The sequence below is a fragment of the Ips typographus genome, linkage group LG3 (assembly GCF_016097725.1).
Source record: "Ips typographus isolate SLU linkage group LG3, UJ_Ityp_2.0, whole genome shotgun sequence".
Taxonomy (NCBI): Eukaryota; Metazoa; Arthropoda; class Insecta; order Coleoptera; family Curculionidae; genus Ips; species Ips typographus.
In genome coordinates, this window is record NC_138424.1 from 832,505 (window position 1) to 853,832 (window position 21,328).

A 21,328-nucleotide genomic window follows, 5' to 3' on the forward strand; every position below is an offset into this window, starting at 1 on the left:
AATTTTGTATAATTGCTTGAAATTTTCAAAAATGTATCTTGCAAATGTTAGAAACCTCTAAATCCTACCAAAAGTCTTCCAAGATTGTTCCAAATTGCTAGAGATCTTTAAAAGTGTCGTAAACCTTCTCTAAATTTTGTATAATTGCTTGAAATTTTCAAAAATGTATCTTGCAAATGTTAGAAACCTCTAAATCCTACCAAAAGTCTTCCAAGATTGTTCCAAATTGCTAGAGATCTTTAAAAGTATCGTAAACCTTCTCTAAATTTTGTATAATTGCTTGAAATTTTCAAAAATGTATCTTGCAAATGTTAGAAACCTCTAAATCCTACCAAAAGTCTTCCAAGATTGTTCCAAATTGCTAGAGATCTTTAAAAGTATCGTAAACCTTCTCTAAATTTTGTATAATTGCTTGAAATTTTCAAAAATGTATCTTGCAAATGCTAGAATCCTCTAAGTCCTACCAAAAGTCTTCCAAGATTGTTCCAAATTGCTAGAGATCTTTAAAAGTGTCGTAAACCTTCTCTAAATTTTGTATAATTGCTTGAAATTTTCAAAAATGTATCTTGCAAATGTTAGAAACCTCTAAATCCTACCAAAAATCCTCCAAGAATATTCCAAATTGCTAGAGGCAAAGTGTCCAAAATCTTTCTTGAATTTTATAAAAATTGCCAGAAGTCTGTAAATTCATCTTGCAAATGCTAGAAACCTCTAAATCTTATCAAAAATCTTCCAACATTGTACCAAATTGTTTTTACAAGTATTCTAAACCAGTTTTATTAATTGCCACTAGGAAATGCCAGAAGCCTCTAAAAACTACTGAAATACTTAAAAAGTTTTACAAGTGTCCTAAATCTTCCAAAATTTGTGTGTCAGACGGTCGTTAAATTGTGATAATGTTGAAAAACAGGCCATTAAAGTTTACAGTCTTATTGAAAAATAGTATACCTATAATAAATATGTGAATATCAGAAAAATATGCAGTTTAAAGGGCATTTTAAGCAAAAGTGTAAAACTTGATATACAGTGCGTTTTTTTTAACGCGCAACATAGGATTTTACGTGTTAAATTTTTAAGCCCATGTTAGACCATTTTATTTTGGAACTGCAAGTCTATAACTTGACGGGTGTGTCTTTAGTACCCTGAAGCTTAAGTAAGTCTACCAATTTGGTCTAAAAAGTGATTAAAAACAGGAAAAAAATCACTTTTTTTCGAAAAGATTTTATCGTTTCATACTCCCTGTATGCATTGTTGTTCCTTGTTTTCGATACTGGCAGGGCAGGTAGCAGATAAAGTGACATATTTTGACTGCATCACGATCCGACATCTTTTGAACGTCAAAAGGGCATTTTATGATTGTTTGGAATACTGTTTGGCTTCAAACGGAGGTCACTTTGAACAATTCACTTATAAAAATACTTCTTTTGTTCTTAACTTTCTTGATATAAAGTTAATGATCACCCTGTTTTACTTTCTACGCCAAATTTTACCTGCTACCTGCCGAGCCAGTATCAAAAACAACAAAGAACAACAATGCATACAGGGAGTATGAAACGATAAAACCTATTCGAAAAAATATGATTTTTTGCAAGCTTTTTAACACTTTTTAGGCCGAATTGATAAAATTACTTAAGCTTCAGGGTACGAAATAGCCACCCGTCAAGTTTTATACTTGTAGTTCCAAAATAACATGGTCTAACATGGGCTTAAAAATTTAACACGTGAAATCCTATGTTGCGCGTTAAAAAAAACGCACTGTATAAAAACTGGTTAATTGTACACAAGCACCTACTTAAATAGATTATAACTAGTCTATTTGAAAATATGCATAACTAATAATAGTCTTTAGTAAGGGTTAGAGGATTCAGAACTGCAATACCTATAAAAAGGATTTCACTAGGCTTGATGGTACTCATTTTCGACTAATTCGGGGACGGGGAATCCATTCCAGCTGTCAAAATGACAGTAACTGTCACTCAATTCGAGACACTGGCGATTTGTGGAGATATCAAAAAAGTGATTTCACCAATGGATTGGGCGCCCCAAAATTAGTCAAAAACCACCCTTCACTCGTTTTGTTTTTATAAAAAAACGCTTGAGATGCATTATTGTTAATCTGTCACTTTGACAGCTAATAACGTCAAAACCAGTCCGATTTCACTAGGGTTGATGGTACTCATTTCCGACTAATTTGGGGACGGGGAATCCATTCCAGCTGTCAAAATGACAGTAACTGTCACTTAGTTCGAGATCGGCCAAACGGTGTGGAGATCAACTCATGTGGAGATATTTTTAGAAAGCTTGAAATGTGCTCTATCTTCTGTTTTCTATGATATTTCTTTTTTCGTTTCGTTTCGAGCGCGATAGAATTTTGACGTCATCGGCCACCATTGTTGGCAAATTAATAGTAAACAAAGCGAAAAGTTTTATTTTTGATGTAAATTTTACAATATTTTAACGTAAAGTATTGCGATGTAACTACTGCGATACTAGATAGATAATGTGTGTGTGTGTTTCGGGAGGAGAGTTTTGAAAATGCCACCCACCTACACTTTACAACTATCAAGGGGCCCAGTGAAACATTCTGAAGGAAAACAGAAAAGGATGCATTTTCTAATAAAAAACACAACACATTCAAGCCAGTGGTTCTCAATCAAAGAAACATGGATATACAGTAAAGGCGGTGTATTTAGCAGAAGCTGACAAGGTGATTTACCTAATATTATAAAAAGAAAGGACTCTCTCTGGTAGAGGTACCTATTAATGAGCTGCTAATACTATCTTAGAAGTGTCAAAAGCTATTGAATTGCATTTAAAGCCACCCAAAAATTGCCAGAGGTTTTTCAAGAAAGTCTTCAAAACCTTCCAAAATTTGTTTAAATTGTCAGGAATCTTTGAATCCTACCAAAAACGTCTCAAAAATGTCCTAAACCATCCAAGACTTTTTATAAAATACCAGAGGTTTCTAGAATCTTCTTAGAAATGCCAAAGACGTTTGAATCTCACTAAAAACCACTCGAAAATGGCTAGTGTCCTTTACAATTGTCTTACAAATGCCAGAAACTTTTAAATACTACTTAAAACCTTCCAAAAATGTCCTATACCTTCCAAGATTTTTTAAAAAATTTCCAGAAGCCACTGAACCCTTCCTAGAAGTGCCAAAGGCCTCTAAATTTCATTAAAAACCACTCAAAAATGGCCAGAGGCTTGTACAACTGTCTTACAAATGCCAGAAACCTTTAAATCTTACTTAAAACCTCCTGAAAATTGCCAGAGGTGTTCTAATATTTTCAAGAATCTATCTATCTAAGTTGCTAGAAACCTCTACAAGCATTTTGCAAATGTCAGAGGCGTCTAAATGATCCTAAAAACCTCCAAAAAACTGACGAAAGTTCTAAAACCTTCCAAGAATGTAAAATTACCCCCAGAATTATTTTGAAAATTCCAACTCGTTTAGTTACCCAAATGTGGGACACCCTGTTTACTAAGAGATTAGGCAAAATAAGTGTCCAGCATTTACTTACTTAAGTATTACGTATTAGTACAAAAAAATAAGAACTGGACAGTTGTCAAGTTTTTTGTTTCTTATTACTACCACAGTTGCTGAAAAGTCACTGTAATTTAAGGATTTTTCAGTGTTTTTGATTTGTAAAAATAACGGTTTTAGATAAATCTAGCATAATTACAGTAAAATAACACCTTATAACCCGATATGTAGTTTTTCCAAATAAAAGGACCGACATTAATCCAAAGATAAGGGTTCGAATTCGGTATTAACAGAGGCAGAAAGCGATTCGGGAATTATTAATTCCGTTTATAAATGGAAGCCGTTAAAATTACGTTTGTTCGACTAACACCGGGCATTAAATCTATGCAAGATCCGGTTTAAAGTCAATTTGGAGGGGATGTTAAGACACCTCAACCCCCTTTTATAACCGCCCCCTTTAATAAATCATTTGGAAAACCTATGGTTAACCGAGGGGATAATGTTGTATTAGAAAACCTCCTACATAAAAGTTGTTTAAACAAAACAAAATCAGAAAAACAAATTATATGAAAATACTTTTTATTTAAAACTGTACTGAACTGTTATAGTAAAAAAATATAAACAAAAATACCTCTAAATTATGCGGCTATGTACAAAAATATAAGAAATCAACAAGGATACATATTTACGACTAGCAGCCCCTAATAAAGGAATACAAAATATCACTATTACATACATTTACATTTTACCACTATGTTCTTAAAATTATATTTGTCACCGTTTTTTTTTTACATAATACATATAATAAAGAAGTGCGTAAAAGCTAACTTAACACAAAGCAACTATTAGGAATATCTACGACACTGACTTTTGGCAGATCACTGGTATGGTTAAAGAAATTGCACAAAAACCCTGAAAGTTGAAATGTTCTAATTGTAGCCACCATTAGCGGCGCCACTGGGTGGGCCGTATTGGGCGGCTGGTTGACCACTTTCAGGGTAAGGTCCGCCTTCCTCTTTTTTCTATTAGAAAATTAAATTTTATCATTCTCAAGACACAAACTATTTTTTTTTTAATTAAAAAACTTACGGTTTTGTATCGGATGAAGTAAACTTCCGGTTTAGCTGGTTGAGTGGGCGCAGGCGTTGGAATTGTAATTTCCGGTGCCTCTTCCGGTTTCTTCACCAATACGTAGACCAGAGTTTTTTCCTCGTTTTGGGGTTGCACTGGGATTACAGGGGCGGTGGGGGTAGGTGGAGTAGGTGCCTAAAAAACCACATTACAGAAAAAGTCCATCATTGAGTTTATATATCAACATTTTTAAGCTTAAATTATTTTTCTACTTTTATTTTAGGGTTGGTTAATTTTACCTTAAATAGCAGTTTTGTTAATTTTAACAGTCACGTGACTATCACCACCTACTCTAGCTTAAACAGTACATTTTCAATTAAGCGAAAGTTAACAAGAATTGACGTTTTATAGTCACGTGATGAGTGATAACAACTCTCGAACAATTGATGAGCACATTGGACCACTTTAACACTTAATTAATTCAGTCACATGATCACAGGCACATTTTTCGTGCTTAACTTTGATTTTTTGCGGTCACATGACTATCTGTCTGATGACTTACTGTCTAGTCACGTGACTATTGTTATCTTGTATAGCTAAAATAGTACATTTTCAGTTAAGCTATTAAGTCAAAGTTAACAAGATTTTCCGAAAATTAAATTGACTTTTTAAAGTCACGTGACGATTTTTGATAACCTAAGATTGATGAGCAAATTTGAAACTTTTTCAGTCACGTGACCATTGGCACAATTTTCGTGCTTGACTTTGATTCTTTGCGGTCACATGACCATCTGTCTGATGTACATTTTCAGTTAAACCATTAAGTCAAAGTTAACAAGATTTTCCAAAAATTCAATTTACATTTTAGAGTCACGTGACGATTTTTGATAACCTAAGTTTGATGAGCAGATTTGAAACTTAATTTTTTCAGTGCTTGACTTTGATTCTTTGCGATCACATGACTATCTGTCTGATGATTTACTGTTCAGTCACGTGACCATTATTACCTTGTCTAGCTAAAATAGTACATTATCAGTTAAACCATTAAGTCAAAGTTAACAAATTTTTCCAAAAATTCAATTTACATTTTAGAGTCACGTGACGATTTTTGATAACCTAAGTTTGATGAGCAGATTTGAAACTTAATTTTTTCAGTCATGTTACCATTGGCGCAATTTTCGTGCTTGACTTTGATTCTTTGCGATCACATGACTATCTGTCTGATGATTTACTGTCCAGTCACGTGACCATTATTACCTTGTCTAGCTAAAATAGTACATTATCAGTTAAACCATTAAGTCAAAGTTAACAAATTTTTCCAAAAATTCAATTTACATTTTAGAGTCACGTGACGATTTTTGATAACCTAAGATTGATGAGCAGATTTGAAACTTAATTTTTTCAGTCACGTGACCATTGGCACAATTTTCGTGCTTGACTTTGATTCTTTGCGATCACATGACTATCTGTCTGATGATTTACTGTTCAGTCACGTGACCATTATTACCTTGTCTAGCTAAAATAGTACATTATCAGTTAAACCATTAAGTCAAAGTTAACAAATTTTTCCAAAAATTCAATTTACATTTTAGAGTCACGTGACGATTTATGATAACCTAAGATTGATGAGCAAATTTAAGACTTAATTTTTTCAGTCACGTGACCATTGGCACAGTTTTCGTGCTTGACTTTGATTTTTGTACCAACTTATACTTGAGCAGCACATTTTTACAATGGTCGAATCAAACTCAAAGTCACGTGACCATTTTTACAAAACTTGTTCAAGATCTGACATTTTTAAGTTTGTTTTCCCATTTTTTCTGTTTTATTTACGACAAGTTTGACTTGTGTCTTCTTCTTATCTTCTTTCTTTCGTTTCGCACTAATTGATTCAACACTCACCTTGATGAAGATGATTTTGTAGTGTTTCTGGGCGGGAGCGACCTCTATTGGTTTCCTGGGTTTGGGAATGTCCTTTTCTGGTGGTGGCACGTGCACGTACACGTGTTTCTGCACCACTGGCGGGGCGGCGGGTGGGCCGTATTTGGAGGGTGGCGGTCCCTGGGCGGGGCCAGAAGGTGGGCCGTAACTGTCCGCTGGTCCGCTGGGTGCCGAAGGGTAGGAATACCCTTGAGGTTTTGCCCATGTCGCTGCCAGAAGCGTGGTACACACCTAGTAGTAATGATAATAATAGTAACATTGTAATATTTCCATTAAAATTATTTGATGTTTGTAGACAATCTAAAAAATGTTGAAAAAGGTCTAAAAACCTTAAAAAAAAAAGCCTGGAAATTTTACAGAACGTCTGAAAATACTGCAAAAGGTTTTAAAACCTTTAATGAGCTGTAGAAATGATGCAAAACGTCTAGGAACTTTCCAGAATATCTAAAAATGTTGCAAAAACAATAGTAATATTTAAAAAGGCTGAGACGTGTTGCAGAAGATCTAAAAATACTGCAAAAGGTTTCAAAACCTTCAATGAGTCGTAGAAATGTAGAAAAAAGTTTAGGAACTTTGCGAGATGTTCAAAAATATTGCAAATAGTCTAAAAACCTTCAATAAGTACTGGGAATGTTGTGAAATGTGTACAAATATTGCAAAAAGCCTATAAATTTTACAGAATGACTAAAACTACTGCAAAACATCTAAAAACTTTCAAAAACGATTGCAGAATGTCTAAAAATGTACATAAGTTGTAGGAAATTTCGTCCTGTACTTGTATTAAGGTGTTTTTGTCCTGTGTGACAGTATTGACGTATAATATGTCAAACTTGTCATTTCACTCTTAGGAAATATTACCAAATCTTCTGTCAATGTGAACTGCCCTGTACTTGTGTCACAAATCGGACAAGCAGTTACTTACAAATTATTTGAGTAGTTTACTTCTTTTCTATAACTTGATTATACAAATATTTGGGATAACAATCAATCTTATTATTTCCTGTAAATTTCTATCATAATTCTACATAATTAAAACCTATCATCAGCTTTGGTTGTAAAGCAATTATTAACTTAAGTTTTCATTCCGTACGGTTCAGTAAAAACTTCCCCTTAATTTAAAAACAAATTATTACAAATTTTAGCTTTCTCTCCTTTATTGCACTACAACTATAATTAAAAGAAATTTAATTTTAGTGCATACTGTACCTGATGCAACCAGTGGAGGTGTTGCACTAAAAAACCTAATTACTACAATCAGAGGAAAACTTTGTGGTTTTTCAAAACCACTTTCACTGAAGACTACTTCATAAGAAACTGGCCATAAGCAACCACATTAGGTTTGAAGAAAGCTTCTTGATTTGAGCACTTATAAGTTTAAAAAATTTAGAATACACAAGCACGTAACTATTGTTATGCACCAAACGAAGAAAGTAAAAGGAAGTCGCATTGTTTCAGTCAAAATAAATGTTTATAATATTAATTAAGCGGGTCAGTGGATGAAAAGGAAAAGTCAAATGTCGGTGCAAGTAAATGCACATTCCCACACTGTTTCGCTATTATTTATTATCGTCGTTTCTATGCAAAATTATTCACAATTTTTCTTGAAAAAAATGATTATACGCATCGGTGACGAAACGTCGCTACTTAATAGTGTTTTGATGATGCTTAATGATTTTGTCTACAATTAGGTAACGGATTTTTCAATGACCCAAATCGTCAGTTCAACTAGGACAATTGTGCAAATACGAGACCACTTCTATTCCTGATGAAGCCTCCGTCAATTGTTATGCAATATCCAAACATGTTTATTAATTTAGATGAGAAATTTGAATAAAAGTTCTAAATTGTCCACATTTTAGTAAATTGCTTGTCTTCTTCATGATTCTGTAAGTAGTTATAAGTACTAGTAAGATTCTGCAGTATTTTGATTTTTGCCATAAAATTTTACTTTCAAACAAGTGCAAAAATTTTTAATTATATTTTTTCTAATGTATGTATTTAAATATATTTTAGAAACTCTATTTATGTAAAATGATTATTTATATCTTGAAAAAATAGAATTACATTTTAAATGATTCTTACTAAAGTAAGCAGTTGTATGGTGACAAATATATTATTTACAGAAAAAGATTTTAAAAAATACAGATTTTAATGTTGTATCACGTGGTTTTAGAAGATAATTTAGCTAAACAGTCACGTGACAACTGTCATAACATAAACACGTTTTATATCAAATAATGCAAGAACACTTTTCTAAACCCTGATTTTTGCAACTTTTGAGCACAGTTTGACAGTTTTGACGTTAGTGACAGTTGTCACGTAATTTTAAAACACTATCTAGCTACATGGTCACGTGATAATTGTCTCTCAATCTCAGAAATACGTATCGTTTCGAGAACTGTGTGAAACTTTCATTCTTGCAGATTCTAGGCAAAATTGCCTGTAATTCTAATTTGGAGTGAGAAAATGACTGTTTTAAGAATAGTTTTAGAATCCTCATTAAATTTACTATCTAATAACCTGAAAAACATTACAAAAAATTTGGTACAGTTAGAGAGAAAAGCGGTGTCAAAGTTTGAACTACCAGAAACACACTTTGCCAAGTCAGTAAGGGACAAAATTGCCTGTAGATCTAATTTGGAGTGAGAAAATGACTGTTTTAAGAACATTTTTGGAATCCTCATTAAGTTTACTATCTAATAACCTGAAAAGCATTACACAATTTGGTACAGTCAAGGAGAAAAGCGGTGTCAAACTTTACACTGCCAAAAACACAGTTTGATAAGTCAGTCAGGGACAAAATTCACTGTAAATCTAATTTGTAATGAGAAAATGACTGTTTTATAAACATTTTTGAAATCCTCATTAAATTTACTATCTAATAACCTAAAAGACATTACAAAAATTTGGTAAAGTCAGAGAGAAAAGCGGTATCAAACTTTGAACTGCCAGAAAGACAGTCAGTGACAAAATTGCCTGTGAAACCGACTTGGAGTGAGAAAATAACTGTTTTAAGCACATTTTTGGAATCCTCATTAAGTTTACTATCCAATAATCTAAAAAAAACACTACAAAATTTGGTACAGTCATGGACAAAATCGCCTGTAAAACTCCTAAGCAGTTTCAATGTTATTATTCCTTTGGAGATAAATGAAAAAGTTAAAAACAATTTGCACTGCATAGACACATTTTTAAAATAAAAAATTATATGAATGCAACATGCTACTTGTTAACCATAACATTACAAACTGAAATTTTCAACTTTTGCGTGAAAAATGTCAAGTTTAAAGCATTTAAAAAATACAGAGAATTGTGCTCTATAACATTTTTTTGAAGGTTTCTCAGTTAAATCATCAGCACAGGAAAAAAAATGTTAATCTTCCTATGCAAAATTTAATACAAATTTTATGAAATATTTCAGAATGAAACGTAATTTTTTTATCAATAAAAACATTGCTGAACCTACCACTAAAATCCTCATCTTCTCTAATGCACTCACACCACAATCACTTAAAAACTTAACGAAAAAGTAACTAAAAACGAAACTGTTTGGAAGGTTTTATATGCCGAAAACTTAACTGATTACTGGAGGTGGGGGGTTGATACATCCCCGAGACTAAAGAAGCCCCTTCTTCCGAGGAAATTGGTTGGCGCCGGCATCTTCCGTAACACCTGGGGGTCTTCTTCAAAGAGACTAGGTCAATTGCGTGCGCGATGCGAGCGACCCGAAGAAAACCGAAAGTTTTTTTTAATAATATTTAAATGCTCTTAGGTAACTGGCTTTTATAATGCAATTTTTGATATCGATCAGTTTTGATTTATTTGTTGGTATTTTTATTCAAAAATTGTCCTAAATATTTTTGCAAAACTTGTTTTTCGTTTAGACTTTAGATAGCAAAACAGTGTATTAACTGAATTCTTCTTGATCTTTAACAAAGCAAATTCTCGAAAAATGTGCATAAAACCTCAATTGTTTTTGTGCAATTTTGTATGTAGTACCAATTTGGTACTTTACAAAGTTACTAAGCTGCAAAAAACAGTAATTTGGATTAATTTTGGTACACTTTACTATCCATACCAAGGTCTCAAGCTGATGTAGCGTTTTTTTTTTTAATTTTTAAAAGTTTTACACTTTGCAATGGTTGGCAGTTGTGATGTCATCCTAAATATTGTTACGTCATCCCATTTTTCTTTGATTTTTACCATATAGCGTTCCTCAAGCATATTTATGAAACCTCCTCTGTATTACCAGTTTTGACTAACAATTCAAGTTTTGTCCACCAAACACGTTTCAAAATTGAAATTTAATTGTAAGGAATTCTAATGACGCAATTATGTATAGCAATTAAATTTGAAAACTACCAGTAAATCCCTTAACATCTTCAAGTGATAACCGAAAAATGTCCAAGCTGTGCGTTTTGGTAAGTTCCTTATTGAATTCTACCAACCTAAATTTTCAACCCCTAAAATTATTAGGCTTTCCTGCTAGGGTTGCTGGCATGTGCTGCAGCTCTACCAACTGCATCAACCAACCCCACAATAAATGAAACCGAAAACCCTATTGCAACCCTGTTATCGCAAAGTTTGGTGCAAACCCTCACTCAAAAATTGGCTTCACTTGTCAGAATTACCAGCCTCAAATTGAGGGTAGCTCGATTCGTTGCAGGGTTGTACACCAATGAGAATTTAGTGTTGTTTCGCGACCTTATAGAACACGGAATCAGTGTTGCCAACTTTACTTTGACTGTTTTGCCCAAAACAGTGGATGATCCTAGATATACTTGGTTATTGCCAATTTCCCAACTGATTGTAGGGATTGGTGGTAGTATTGATTCTTCTGGGGGTAAGTTTTTTGATTAATCTGTTTTTTTGTAGTAAGTCAAAACTAATTTTAGTAACTTGTGGTGTTTTTGATTTTATTAAGCTCTTATGATATAATGGTAGGTGTTGATCTGACATCAACTACACCACCACCTCCTGAACATGAACTTCCTGAAGAAGTACTTGCAGTCGATCCTCCTGTCATCTTCAACGCTCCTAACACTGTCAGATACACCAGAAACACTGACAAACCAATCGAAACTGATCCAGTAGTAAGTGAAAACGAAGTGCACAATATACAGGGTGATGTCATAAGTCAGTACCGCGCCCGGCTTTCGGCCCTTCACAGGGTGATCAATGCGAAAAAATAAGTTTTGTACCGACTTTTAAAATGTGTATTTTTCTTAATTAAATGTTGCATTAAAACAAACACACTTGTTTGTTTATATGCACAATTTGAAACTCGTATTAAGGTTAATTTATCACTAACACTTTCTAGACACATACATCGGGTGCTAATGGGAAAAAGCGACCTTCAGCTGTTTTTAGTACTAGAGTAACGAAACCACCATATTACTTAATAAGTCTAAAAATTCTTTATTATACTGCAAATACCCAGTGGTACTGTTATGGCTGTTTTGGTGGCCAAAAATCAAAGACACTTATTGTGTAGTGACAATTTGTTAATATTCCATGCAGATTTGTATTGGTAACCTTTAAGGCCTACGTGAACTATTCAGGCCGGGGCATACGTGTAAATATTCGGAAATCGAAAGTACACTGTACAAACGTCGCCTATTTAGAATTTTAGCGGACGCTACTTAACTTAAAAGTGACTGATGGTACTTTAAAATAATAAATTTGTTTTTACTAAGATTGCGCGATGCCCACTTAAACATAATTAAAGTTACATTATTTCGAAAGAAGGCCTATTATATTTATGCACTGGAGTGTGTAAACGGGTTCTGTTAATGACTTATTCATCTTCAGGCACAGATTCAGTGTTGCCATCATAAAAATGGCGGAAATTGTGTAGAGATTAATGTTTAGGCAAAACATAAAAAAATCTATAAATTTGATTACGTGAATGGTAGTTTATTGAGAAAGTCGTATCCCATTTCGCGTTAAGCTAATATTATACGATGACAGGTACAATATAACATCAATCAAACTAGCGAAGAGTAAGCTGCAATTATTGTCCTGATTAGGTGTTTATATAATCACTCATACTAAACTGAAAAAGTTAATTTTGGCCTAAAAAACCACGTTAAAAGTAGTAGTCAATGGTAGAGTGGACAAACAATATAGACATTACTGAAAAAAATATATTCGAAAATAATTTAAATAATATAAACGAAAAGTTTGGTAAATATCATCTATATAATACAGCTATATCAAAGGAAAAATGTATATTAGTAATCACCTTATATTTGTTATGGATATTGACCTAAAAGTACACACACACACTTGTCCCCATTAAAATCATTCGTTGTAAATTGAGAGGGAAGAAGGAACCAGAAAAAAACAAACAGGACAAAACAAAGGACAAACAAAACAAAAAAAATATGGGCGGAAGAATAATACTGTGAAAACCAACCCTGGTTTGGCGTTACCCAGGTTCAGCCAGGGACGGAATACTTTACGCAAAAATAATAATAATAAATAATAGTAATAAAGTCCCAGCACCTAACCCAAATCTCTAATTGTAATAAAATAATTAAAACAAAAACCCTCAGATAACATACTCAGATCATCCGTTACGCTCTAGACAGTTAAATTTATGTATGGTTCATTCAGTATAAATGTACTTTTACAGATCGCAAACATAAAAGTAGAGATGGCAAATGCTTAGAAATTTATTTTTGAAGAAAACGCCAAGATAATTTAAAGAATTTTAGAAGAATTCAAGAAAATGATGAAGAAAAGACTAATAAATGCATCAAAAGCAACAATTCAGGCAATGGATTATTTGAAAATTATAAAAGTGGCATTTACAGCTCCATGGGGTCAAATTTGACAGCTGATACGTTAAGGAATAGATTAATACTTTGCTTGCGTCACGTGACAGGTGTCAAAATTCACTCACCAGTGACCTGAAAGTACAAAATACCAAACAGATGTGTTTATTGGATGGACAGCACTCTAAGTAGACTTTACACTTTTACAGCTCCATGGAGCCAAATTTGATGTTAAAGAACGGTTTTATACTTTTCATACGTCACGTGACAGCTGTCATAACTGTCGAAACCCGTTCACTAGTGACTGGAAGTTATAAAATTAAAAATAGTTGTTGAATTGAGGAGTTACACTAGAAGTTGTGTTTAAAGCTCCATGAAGCCAAATTTGACAGCTGGGACGTTAAAGAACACTTTCATACTTTGCGTCACGTCACGTCGGGTGTCATAACTGTCAAAACTCACTCAGCAGTAACCTGAAAGTATAAAATGCAAAACAGAAGTGTTTCTTTGAGAAAATTGCTCTGTAAGTTGTGTTTACACCGTCATGAAGCCAAATTTGTCTTAAGGAATACTTTGATACTTAAGTCACAACGTCACAACTGTCAAATTTCGCTCTATAAAACTATAAATACAGCGTACTGCGTAATTTATCCAAGCGGTAGAACATTTGGTTTGACATTTTTTTGGTTTGTAAAGGTTTGACAACAGGCAAAGAAATATTCAAAATTCTGAGAACAGAAAAGAAGAGTAAAAGAAAATCTCGATAATTTACAGTTTTCCATAAATTTTTCATGAATAAAATTACCTTTTGGGCCATATCTACATAAAAGTACATTTATAAGGAACACGTCAAGATCGATGTTTCCACACTAAACCACCTCTAATTTAATTAAAATTGCTTTTTGTACTATTTAGCGCGTAGTTTTGCCACACGCGACCCTCAAAAGGATCCATCGGAAAATAACTGGACCAGAACAAGTTCCAAAAGATGCACATTGTCATCAGTGAAGTGTACAAGACAATGGACACCCACCAGATTATTCTTTCAGTTCTTGTTACTGACAGGTTTCTTAAAAGGTTGATCCCCACTAATAGTCCAGCTACAGCCCCTGAAAATTTATACAAAATCATATAAATGTAGAAAACTGAATGTAATATAACTTACCAGCAAAATGGGCAACATATCCGATACTTTGCACTTTATCCAGGACATATCGGTAATAAATGGCTGTGCCTACATCAGTGGCGGTTACTATAATAAATACCATTAATTGAGCCAAGGGAAAAGCCATCTCTTTCCAATTCTGCAATAGTAAAAACATATTGTAATTAACCCATTTGAACTGTATTTATTGATTAAATAAAAACAATCAAACTTGCCATAATTATTGAAGCCACATGAGCAGTAATTAGAGAATATACGCCGCCACTGGCCCCTGCCAACTTGACATATGGATCAGCAATAGAAGTGGCCAGAGACCCAGCCAAAACCCCAGCAAAATACACCACCAACACTCTCCACCACTTATGCACCATTTCCAAAGGTATTCCCAATAGAATTTGGACCATTAAGTTTACAAAAAGATGAAATACACTTAAAATATGAATAAACCCAGTTAATTAGTCCTAAATCCTAGCAGTGCAAACATACCCAATATGAACAAACATATAAGTGATATAGCGCCATACTTCTGATCTTTTATAAGGATCATAAATAAATAAAGTAGCTGTAGGCCCTGTAGCTGACCTGGTTGAGTCTTTTTCAGTAGCCTCGTCAATGCAAAAAAATATAATTTCTACTAGTGATATGATGATCATCCCCACTGCAGGGGGGTAGCAAGAGTAGAGCTCCTCATAGGCTCCATCAGTGGCAGAACGTGAAGGTGGATGCCCTTTAGCAGGCACCACAAAATGAATGTAACTGCAAGTTAAGCAAATAAAACAAATTGTTTAATTTAAAAATGAAATTAGTTTAACTTGGTCAAGTATTCTTCAAATATAATAGCAAAGCTGCGGTTGTGTATTAGTCTGAGAAACTCCTGGAAATCCAGTCTTTGATCTCTATCACAGTCATATAATTTGTGGATCTTTCTGATACAGTGCAGGGGCAAGTCTTGAGCATACTCTCGGTGTTCGGCCATGCTAATTAGCTCGTTGTAGGTAATGTAACCATCTTTATCTCTGTCAAACTTTAGCACAAAAATAGATTATTCAAATTGTTCTACTTAAACAATAATTAAACTATGAACTCTGAAGCAGTTCTATTTACCCCAGTAAGGGAATTTAAAAAGTAGGTCACACTTACCTTATTAAAAAGATTCCTAAAGTGCTCATTACTTTGAATTGGGGTTTTTAGTGGTATGGTCACTGAAGGGGAATTGTTCTCCATCATAGTTTCGTTTTATACAACTAATCCAGGTGTTAATTAACTGACTGATACGTTTGGTACATTCTACGTGGACATTTGGTGCTAATTTGTGTGAGGATTATCTAAATTAAAGCGTACTATTGAATATATTATGAAAATTAAAAATGACTCTAAATAACAAAGCGAATGACGTTTACACCTAACCAAACCTTTTCGATTTGTACCGTTTTTTTGACAGTCGACAGCTGGAAAGTGAAGTGAATGAATAAATATGTACATGGATTGCATACTGTGTAGTCGTAAATAATTCTGAAAATAGCACTGTTCCATTTTGCTCCAGAAGGGTTCCAATGCACAGCAAAGGGAATATTTATACCAAAAGATCTTAAATTCGTTGAAACAAGCAGAAAAAAACATTTTACCCAATGACACAGAGGCAACTAAAATTTCATCTTTTATTGGGTATAATCAAAAAAATAACGCCATAAAATTACAAATATATAAGTATAAACCTTCGTAAAGGACAAAAACTAAATCCTGGACGGTGGTGTATTAAAAATTTTTCGTTTTTTGTTGAACCTGAAACAACATCCTGCTAAACTTCCAGATCTAAACTGTGCAGACTTAAATTACCTGGCACTTCGCGGTGTGAAAAACTTTCCATTGGGTCTTAACAATGAATCGGTGCTGGGCGTTTGTTGCATCCGACCTGGTGTTTTGGGTGCCGAAATATTGACGAAGGAAGCCCAATAGTCTGAAGGCAAATTCAGCAGTTCGTTGCACACCTTGAAAACCATACATTAATAAAACTCAGACAATTATACAAAAAATCCCTCTTACTGCAATAGACAATCTGGTTTCGTTCAACAAATTATCGGGACTTGGATTATCAGATGAATAACCGACTAAAGTAGGTCCGAACACTTTAGCCAAGTTATCAATAGGCATTTTACATTCTGGTGATGCGGCAACCCTGTAATTTCACCATGAAACTCGGTATATAAACAGGAGAAAACGTACTTTTGCAGATGTAACATCATGTAAGCCAAAGTGTCCCGATTTGGTGGGGGCAAATTATTCACGCACTGATAAAGGGCAGGGGCGACGTCTTGCCCGTCTCTAGATTCAACAGCGCGCGTGAATTCCCCCCAGAGGGCGTTCGTGACTAGTGGCTCGTTTAGCACGCGCAAAAACTCTTTAACGCAGCCGCACAACACGTGTATGTCCACGTCGGTCAAGGACGGAGACCCGCGTCCTTTGAAGAATCGTTCCTGTCCAGAAAGTCTTAATTAAGTATTTTCCAGATTTTAGGACTTTCAAGTTCACCTTTAAGGATTTGACATCTTTTTCTGAAGCAGACAGCCGATAGAGACCAAGTTCGTTAAGGCCACGTAGTTCAATTTCATTAACGCAATGAATTATTAGAGCAGGGACCATTGGCGGGGTTGTGGGGGTGTAATCGCTGATTACTCCCTAAAATTAATTAGATTTGTCCTCAAAATATGCTTAGCATTGATCCTTTTGAAGTTAAAGCACCATCTACAAAGTTACTCGTTTATTAGCTCTTCTGACTGTTGCCTCACAATCAGCAGTAAAAAACCTCTGTCGGTGATTTAAAAGTGATATTGATGGATTGTCAAAATGATTATAGTTTCAAGGTTCAGAACACTTTTTGGAAGGTTGTCAGTAGCATTTAGAAGTCTGTGGAACCTTCAAAATGATCCCAGAGGCCTCTGGCAATTTAAAACAGTTCTGGGAAAGATTAAGACAGTTGTAGAGGGCTCTGGAACTTTTCAGAAAGTTCTCAGTAGTATTTAGAGGTCTTTGGCACATTCAAAATGGTACTAGGGGCCTCTGACAATTTGAAACAAATCTGGGAAGGATTAAGACACTTGTAGAAGCTTCTGGCACTTTTAGAAGGTAGGTAGCATTTAGAAGTCAATAAAACCTTCAAAATGGTCCTAGAGGCCTCGAGAACTTTTAAAAAAGCTTTCAGTAGCATTTAGATGGCTTTGGCACATTCTAAACGATCGTAAAGGCCTCTGACAATTTAGGAAGTTTTAAAATACTTGTAGAAGGTTCTGGAACTTTTTAGAATGTTGTCAGTAGTACTTAGAAGTCTATGGAACATTCAAAATGGTCCCAGAGGCCTCTGGCAATTTAAAACAGTTCTGGAAAGAGCTTGTAGAGGGCTCTGGAACTTTTCAGTAGCATTTAGAGGTTTTTGCTCATTCAAAACGGTACTAGAGGCCTCTGACAATTTAAAACAACTCTGAGAAGGTTTAAGGAATTTGTAGAAGCTTTTGGTGCTTTTTAGAAGGTTATCAGTAGCATTTAAAGGTCACTGGCAGATTCAAAATGGTCCTAGAAGCCTCTGACAATTTAAAACAGTTCTGGGAAAGATTAAGACAGTTGTAGAGGGCTCTGGAACTTTTCAAAAAGTTCTCAGTAGTATTTAGAGGTCTTTGGCACAATTCAAAATGGTACTAGGGGCCTCTGACAATTTGAAACAAATCTGGGAAGGTTTAAGACACTTGTAGAAGCTTCTGGCACTTTTGGAAGGTTGTCAGTAGCATTTAGAGGTCAATGAAACTTTCAAAATGGTCCTAGACTCCTCTAGAAGTTTTAAAAAAGTTTTCAGTAGCATTTATAAGTCTTTGGCATATTCAAAACAGACCTAAAGGCCTCTGACAATTTAGGAAGGTTTAAAATACTTGTAGAAGCTTCTGTAACTTTTTAGAAGGTTGTCAGTTGCATTTAGAAGCCTATGGAACCTTCAAAATGGTCCCAGAGGCCTCTGGCAATTTAAAACAATTCTGGAAAAGATTAAAACAGTTGTAGAGGGTTCTAGAACTTTTCAGTAACATTTAGAGGTTTTTGGCACATTCAAAACGGTACTAGAGGCCTCTGACAATTTAAAACAACTCTGGAAAAGTTTATGACACTTGTAGAAGCTTTTGGTGCTTTTTAGAAGGTTATCAGTAGCATTTAAAGGTCACTGGCAGATTCAGAATGGTTCTAGAAGCCTCTGACAATTTAAAACAGTTCTGGGAAAGATTAAGACAGTTGTAGAGGGCTCTGGAACTTTTCAGAAAGTTCTCAGTAGTATTTAGAGGTCTTTGGCACATTCAAAATGGTACTAGGGGCCTCTGACAATTTGAAACAAATCTGGGAAGGATTAAGACACTTGTAGAAGCTTCTGGCACTTTTGGAAGGTTGTCAGTAGCATTTAGAAGTCAATGAAACTTTCAAAATGGTCCTAGACTCCTCTAGAAGTTTTAAAAAAGTTGTCAGTAGCATTTAGAAGTCTTTGGCACATTCAAAACGGACCTAAAGGCCTCTGACAATTTAGGAAGGTTTAAAATACTTGTAGAAGCTTCTGTAACTTTTTAGAAGGTTGTCAGTTGCATTTAGAAGCCTATGGAACCTTCAAAATGGTCCCAGAGGCCTCTGGCAATGTAAAACAATTCTGGAAAAGATTAAAACAGTTGTAGAGGGTTCTAGAACTTTTCAGTAACATTTAGAGGTTTTTGGCACATTCAAAACGATACTAGAGGCCTCTGACAATTTAAAACAACTCTGGAAAAGTTTAAGACACTTGTAGAAGCTTTTGGTGCTTTTTAGAAGGTTATCAGTAGCACTTAAAGGTCTCTGGTAGATTCAAAATGGTCCTAGAGGCTTCTGACAATTTAAAACAAGTCTGGAAACGTTTAAGACACTTGTAGAAACTTCTGTCACTTTTAAAAAGGTTGTCAGTAGTATTTAGAGGTCTCTGGCACTTTCAAAATGGCCCTACAAGTTTTCTTCTAATTTAAATCAATTCTTGAAATGTTTAAGTGCAAAAGCCATAGTATATGACCAACCAATCAAAGTTTATAAACTGCTGGAAAACCCATTTTGCTAGTTTTTACACCATTTAGACTTAGACTTTGTAGGCAAATAGCAAAAAATCCTAAACCATTAGAGTTTGTTTTCACAGCACACTTACCTGTATATTTTTGTGGGTGGGAGTGTTAATAACAGGAATACAAGGGAGCGGCAACTGATCCTTACACTCTGAATGACAAATTGACCTGCATTCTTTGCACTTTAAAGCTGACTTACCAAAACTGCGGACAAAAGTAAAAATAACCATTTGTTAGAGAGTTAAATTGTTGATGGTATACCGGAGACGTTTTTCGCAACAAACACATGAATCAGGCATTACAATAGTTTTCTGTTGTAAACAATGTTGGCGCTGATCGGGTCTGAAACTCGGCCCCCTTGTGCCTTTTAAAGGACTTGAGGTTTTTGCCCAGGATTCAAAAACCATGTGTGAAGGGGGCGCACTAGGTGCTGTTGAACCAATCCCATCATCCTGTTTTAAATAACCCATTAAAAAATATTGTTACTGTGTTTTGGTAACTTACACTTGAAGGTGCTAATTCATTTTCAGCTTGAGGAATTGATTCTATAATGGAAGTGGCTGTAATAGGACCTTTTTTGTGTACTGTCACTGTTGTAGTAGTTCGAACCGTATCAACTGCACCAATCTAATTTTTTTACAGTAAATAAACTTCTAATAATGGCAAAATTTGTAACTTACCTCAACAAATTTGTTTGAAGATCTGCGTTTTTTTGGTGGAGGATCTGAGTCACCTCCAGTACTAGGCCTGTGTTTTTGCCACTCTTTTTTTAGTAACTGTGGAGAATCTAGACCATCCTCAGACTTGGACACACTGAAATCTGACAGCATTGACCCTAAAACAGCCAGTTAGTGCACCTTTGATACCCAGCAAATTTAACCAAATACCAGTAGAGTTAATTTCCTGAATACAGCTCAAATTCTTCATATTATAGTCACACACACTCTTTTGATTTAAAAATGATAACTTTTGCTTAGCGTCCTCCCCAATCTTCACTCTGTTATCCTTAAAAAGCAGCTCACGCACTTGATCCAGTTGGTCCAGCAACTCCTCATTCTCTCTAACAACCCTCAGAGTTTTCTTTTTCTCCTCATCCAAAAGATGCCTGGCAGTATTCAAACGTCTCTCGTTTTCGCTACATTCTTGCCCTTTTAGATCTAGCATGGTTTGTAACCGCTGACATTCACCAACAACTTCACAATATCTCTGAAACAACAGTTTGGCTTCCTCAGCAAACTGTTCAAAGGCAGCTTCGGCTCTTTCGTCACGCTGATGTTGCATTAAACGTATTAAATCATCAAACATAGCCACTACAGTCAGATCATTGTTTGATCCTGATGAGGCTTCTGATTGCCCTTCAGATGTAATGCTACCTTCACTATCTGAGTCATATCTTGGTTTTTTAGCGGAGTGAGCCGAGTGTGGTGTTTTAAATACAGAGGTGCTCATTGTAATTGTTTAGAACTGCAATTTGTATTAAAAAAATTCAGTTAGGTCTTTAGGATGGTTTACTAGTGGTAGTAAAACTAAAAAGTATTGACTTACATAGGTAAATGCTAGTGTATGGGAATTTCCAGGTTTTTAACACACTTACCAACTAGTTTCCTGTGTATTAAAGTAGTTTAGCAGTAATTTTTGTAGATTTGTTGTAAATTGGCCGGTTTGAACTTAAACACTAGGAAAAGTCCGTTAAAAAACAAACGAATTTGTGTCGGTCCTGTCAAGGCGCTGTTTGATGTGTGACAGATGTCACCCTAAGTCATTATAGTTCTTTCTC

At 34.8% G+C, this 21,328-nt stretch overlaps 4 protein-coding genes across 7 annotated transcripts; 1 reads left to right on the forward strand and 3 right to left on the reverse strand.

Annotated features, from left to right (window-relative positions):
- Positions 1 to 4,049: 4,049 nt before the first annotated feature.
- On the reverse strand, positions 4,050 to 10,105 carry TwdlE (TweedleE). Its single transcript, XM_081975987.1, has 4 exons — positions 9,966 to 10,105; positions 6,461 to 6,730; positions 4,577 to 4,753; positions 4,050 to 4,509 (listed from the first exon to the last, which is right to left on the reverse strand). The coding sequence occupies exons 1-4, from the start codon at positions 9,978 to 9,980 to the stop codon at positions 4,417 to 4,419; spliced, it is 555 nt and encodes a 184-aa protein (XP_081832113.1). The 5' UTR covers positions 9,981 to 10,105; the 3' UTR covers positions 4,050 to 4,416.
- Positions 10,106 to 10,538: 433 nt separating this feature from the next.
- LOC145727198 (uncharacterized) lies at positions 10,539 to 12,274 on the forward strand. Its single transcript, XM_081976683.1, has 3 exons — positions 10,539 to 10,920; positions 10,976 to 11,342; positions 11,444 to 12,274. Exons 1-3 carry the CDS (start codon positions 10,900 to 10,902, stop codon positions 11,689 to 11,691), a joined length of 636 nt encoding a protein of 211 aa, XP_081832809.1. The 5' UTR covers positions 10,539 to 10,899; the 3' UTR covers positions 11,692 to 12,274.
- Positions 12,275 to 12,631: 357 nt separating this feature from the next.
- Positions 12,632 to 15,863, reverse strand: LOC145727197 (rhomboid-related protein 2-like). Of its 2 annotated transcripts, XR_014177802.1 has the most exons (7): positions 15,584 to 15,863; positions 15,256 to 15,467; positions 14,930 to 15,199; positions 14,659 to 14,872; positions 14,444 to 14,582; positions 13,879 to 14,387; positions 12,632 to 13,647 (listed from the first exon to the last, which is right to left on the reverse strand). XR_014177802.1 is itself a non-coding variant. In XM_081976682.1 (6 exons), the coding sequence occupies exons 1-6, from the start codon at positions 15,668 to 15,670 to the stop codon at positions 14,164 to 14,166; spliced, it is 1,146 nt and encodes a 381-aa protein (XP_081832808.1). In that variant the 5' UTR covers positions 15,671 to 15,863; the 3' UTR covers positions 12,632 to 14,163. The 2 variants fall into 2 exon arrangements, 1 of the variants encoding a protein (XP_081832808.1); XM_081976682.1 differs by having other exon boundaries at positions 12,632 to 14,387.
- A 224-nt stretch (positions 15,864 to 16,087) lies between these two features.
- tum (Rac GTPase activating protein tumbleweed) lies at positions 16,088 to 21,289 on the reverse strand. 3 transcript variants are annotated; one of them, XM_081976678.1, is made up of 11 exons: positions 21,146 to 21,289; positions 20,439 to 21,015; positions 20,232 to 20,386; positions 20,056 to 20,178; positions 19,813 to 20,003; positions 19,635 to 19,755; positions 16,973 to 17,119; positions 16,667 to 16,917; positions 16,487 to 16,619; positions 16,280 to 16,431; positions 16,088 to 16,225 (listed from the first exon to the last, which is right to left on the reverse strand). In XM_081976678.1, exons 2-11 carry the CDS (start codon positions 20,998 to 21,000, stop codon positions 16,177 to 16,179), a joined length of 1,884 nt encoding a protein of 627 aa, XP_081832804.1. In that variant the 5' UTR covers positions 21,001 to 21,015; positions 21,146 to 21,289; the 3' UTR covers positions 16,088 to 16,176. The 3 variants fall into 3 exon arrangements, with proteins under 3 accessions (XP_081832804.1, XP_081832807.1, XP_081832806.1); XM_081976681.1 differs by having other exon boundaries at positions 20,439 to 21,077; positions 21,146 to 21,256; XM_081976680.1 differs by having other exon boundaries at positions 21,097 to 21,250.
- Positions 21,290 to 21,328: the final 39 nt, after the last annotated feature.

Bases quoted from the DNA above. Each gene is read 5' to 3' on its own strand.
- TwdlE (XM_081975987.1), bottom strand. The intron at 4,754-6,460 runs GTGAGTGTTGAA...GTGGTTTTTTAG, and splicing joins ACAAAATCATCTTCATCAAG to GCACCTACTCCACCTACCCC. The intron at 4,510-4,576 runs GTAAGTTTTTTA...ATTTTCTAATAG, and splicing joins ACTTCATCCGATACAAAACC to AAAAAAGAGGAAGGCGGACC.
- LOC145727198 (XM_081976683.1), top strand. From the start codon at position 10,900: ATGTCCAAGCTGTGCGTTTTG. The intron at 10,921-10,975 runs GTAAGTTCCTTA...TAAAATTATTAG, and splicing joins TGTCCAAGCTGTGCGTTTTG to GCTTTCCTGCTAGGGTTGCT. The intron at 11,343-11,443 runs GTAAGTTTTTTG...ATATAATGGTAG, and splicing joins TAGTATTGATTCTTCTGGGG to GTGTTGATCTGACATCAACT.
- LOC145727197 (XM_081976682.1), bottom strand. From the start codon at position 15,670: ATGATGGAGAACAATTCCCCTTCAGTGACCATACCACTAAAAACCCCA. The intron at 15,468-15,583 runs GTAAGTGTGACC...TTTGTGCTAAAG, and splicing joins TTAGGAATCTTTTTAATAAG to TTTGACAGAGATAAAGATGG. The intron at 14,388-14,443 runs GTAAGTTATATT...ATAAATTTTCAG, and splicing joins ATATGTTGCCCATTTTGCTG to GGGCTGTAGCTGGACTATTA.
- tum (XM_081976678.1), bottom strand. From the start codon at position 21,000: ATGAGCACCTCTGTATTTAAAACACCACACTCGGCTCACTCCGCTAAA. The intron at 17,120-19,634 runs GTAAGTGTGCTG...AATTAATTTTAG, and splicing joins CCACCCACAAAAATATACAG to GGAGTAATCAGCGATTACAC. The intron at 16,226-16,279 runs GTAATTTAAGTC...ATGTTGTTTCAG, and splicing joins TTCACACCGCGAAGTGCCAG to GTTCAACAAAAAACGAAAAA.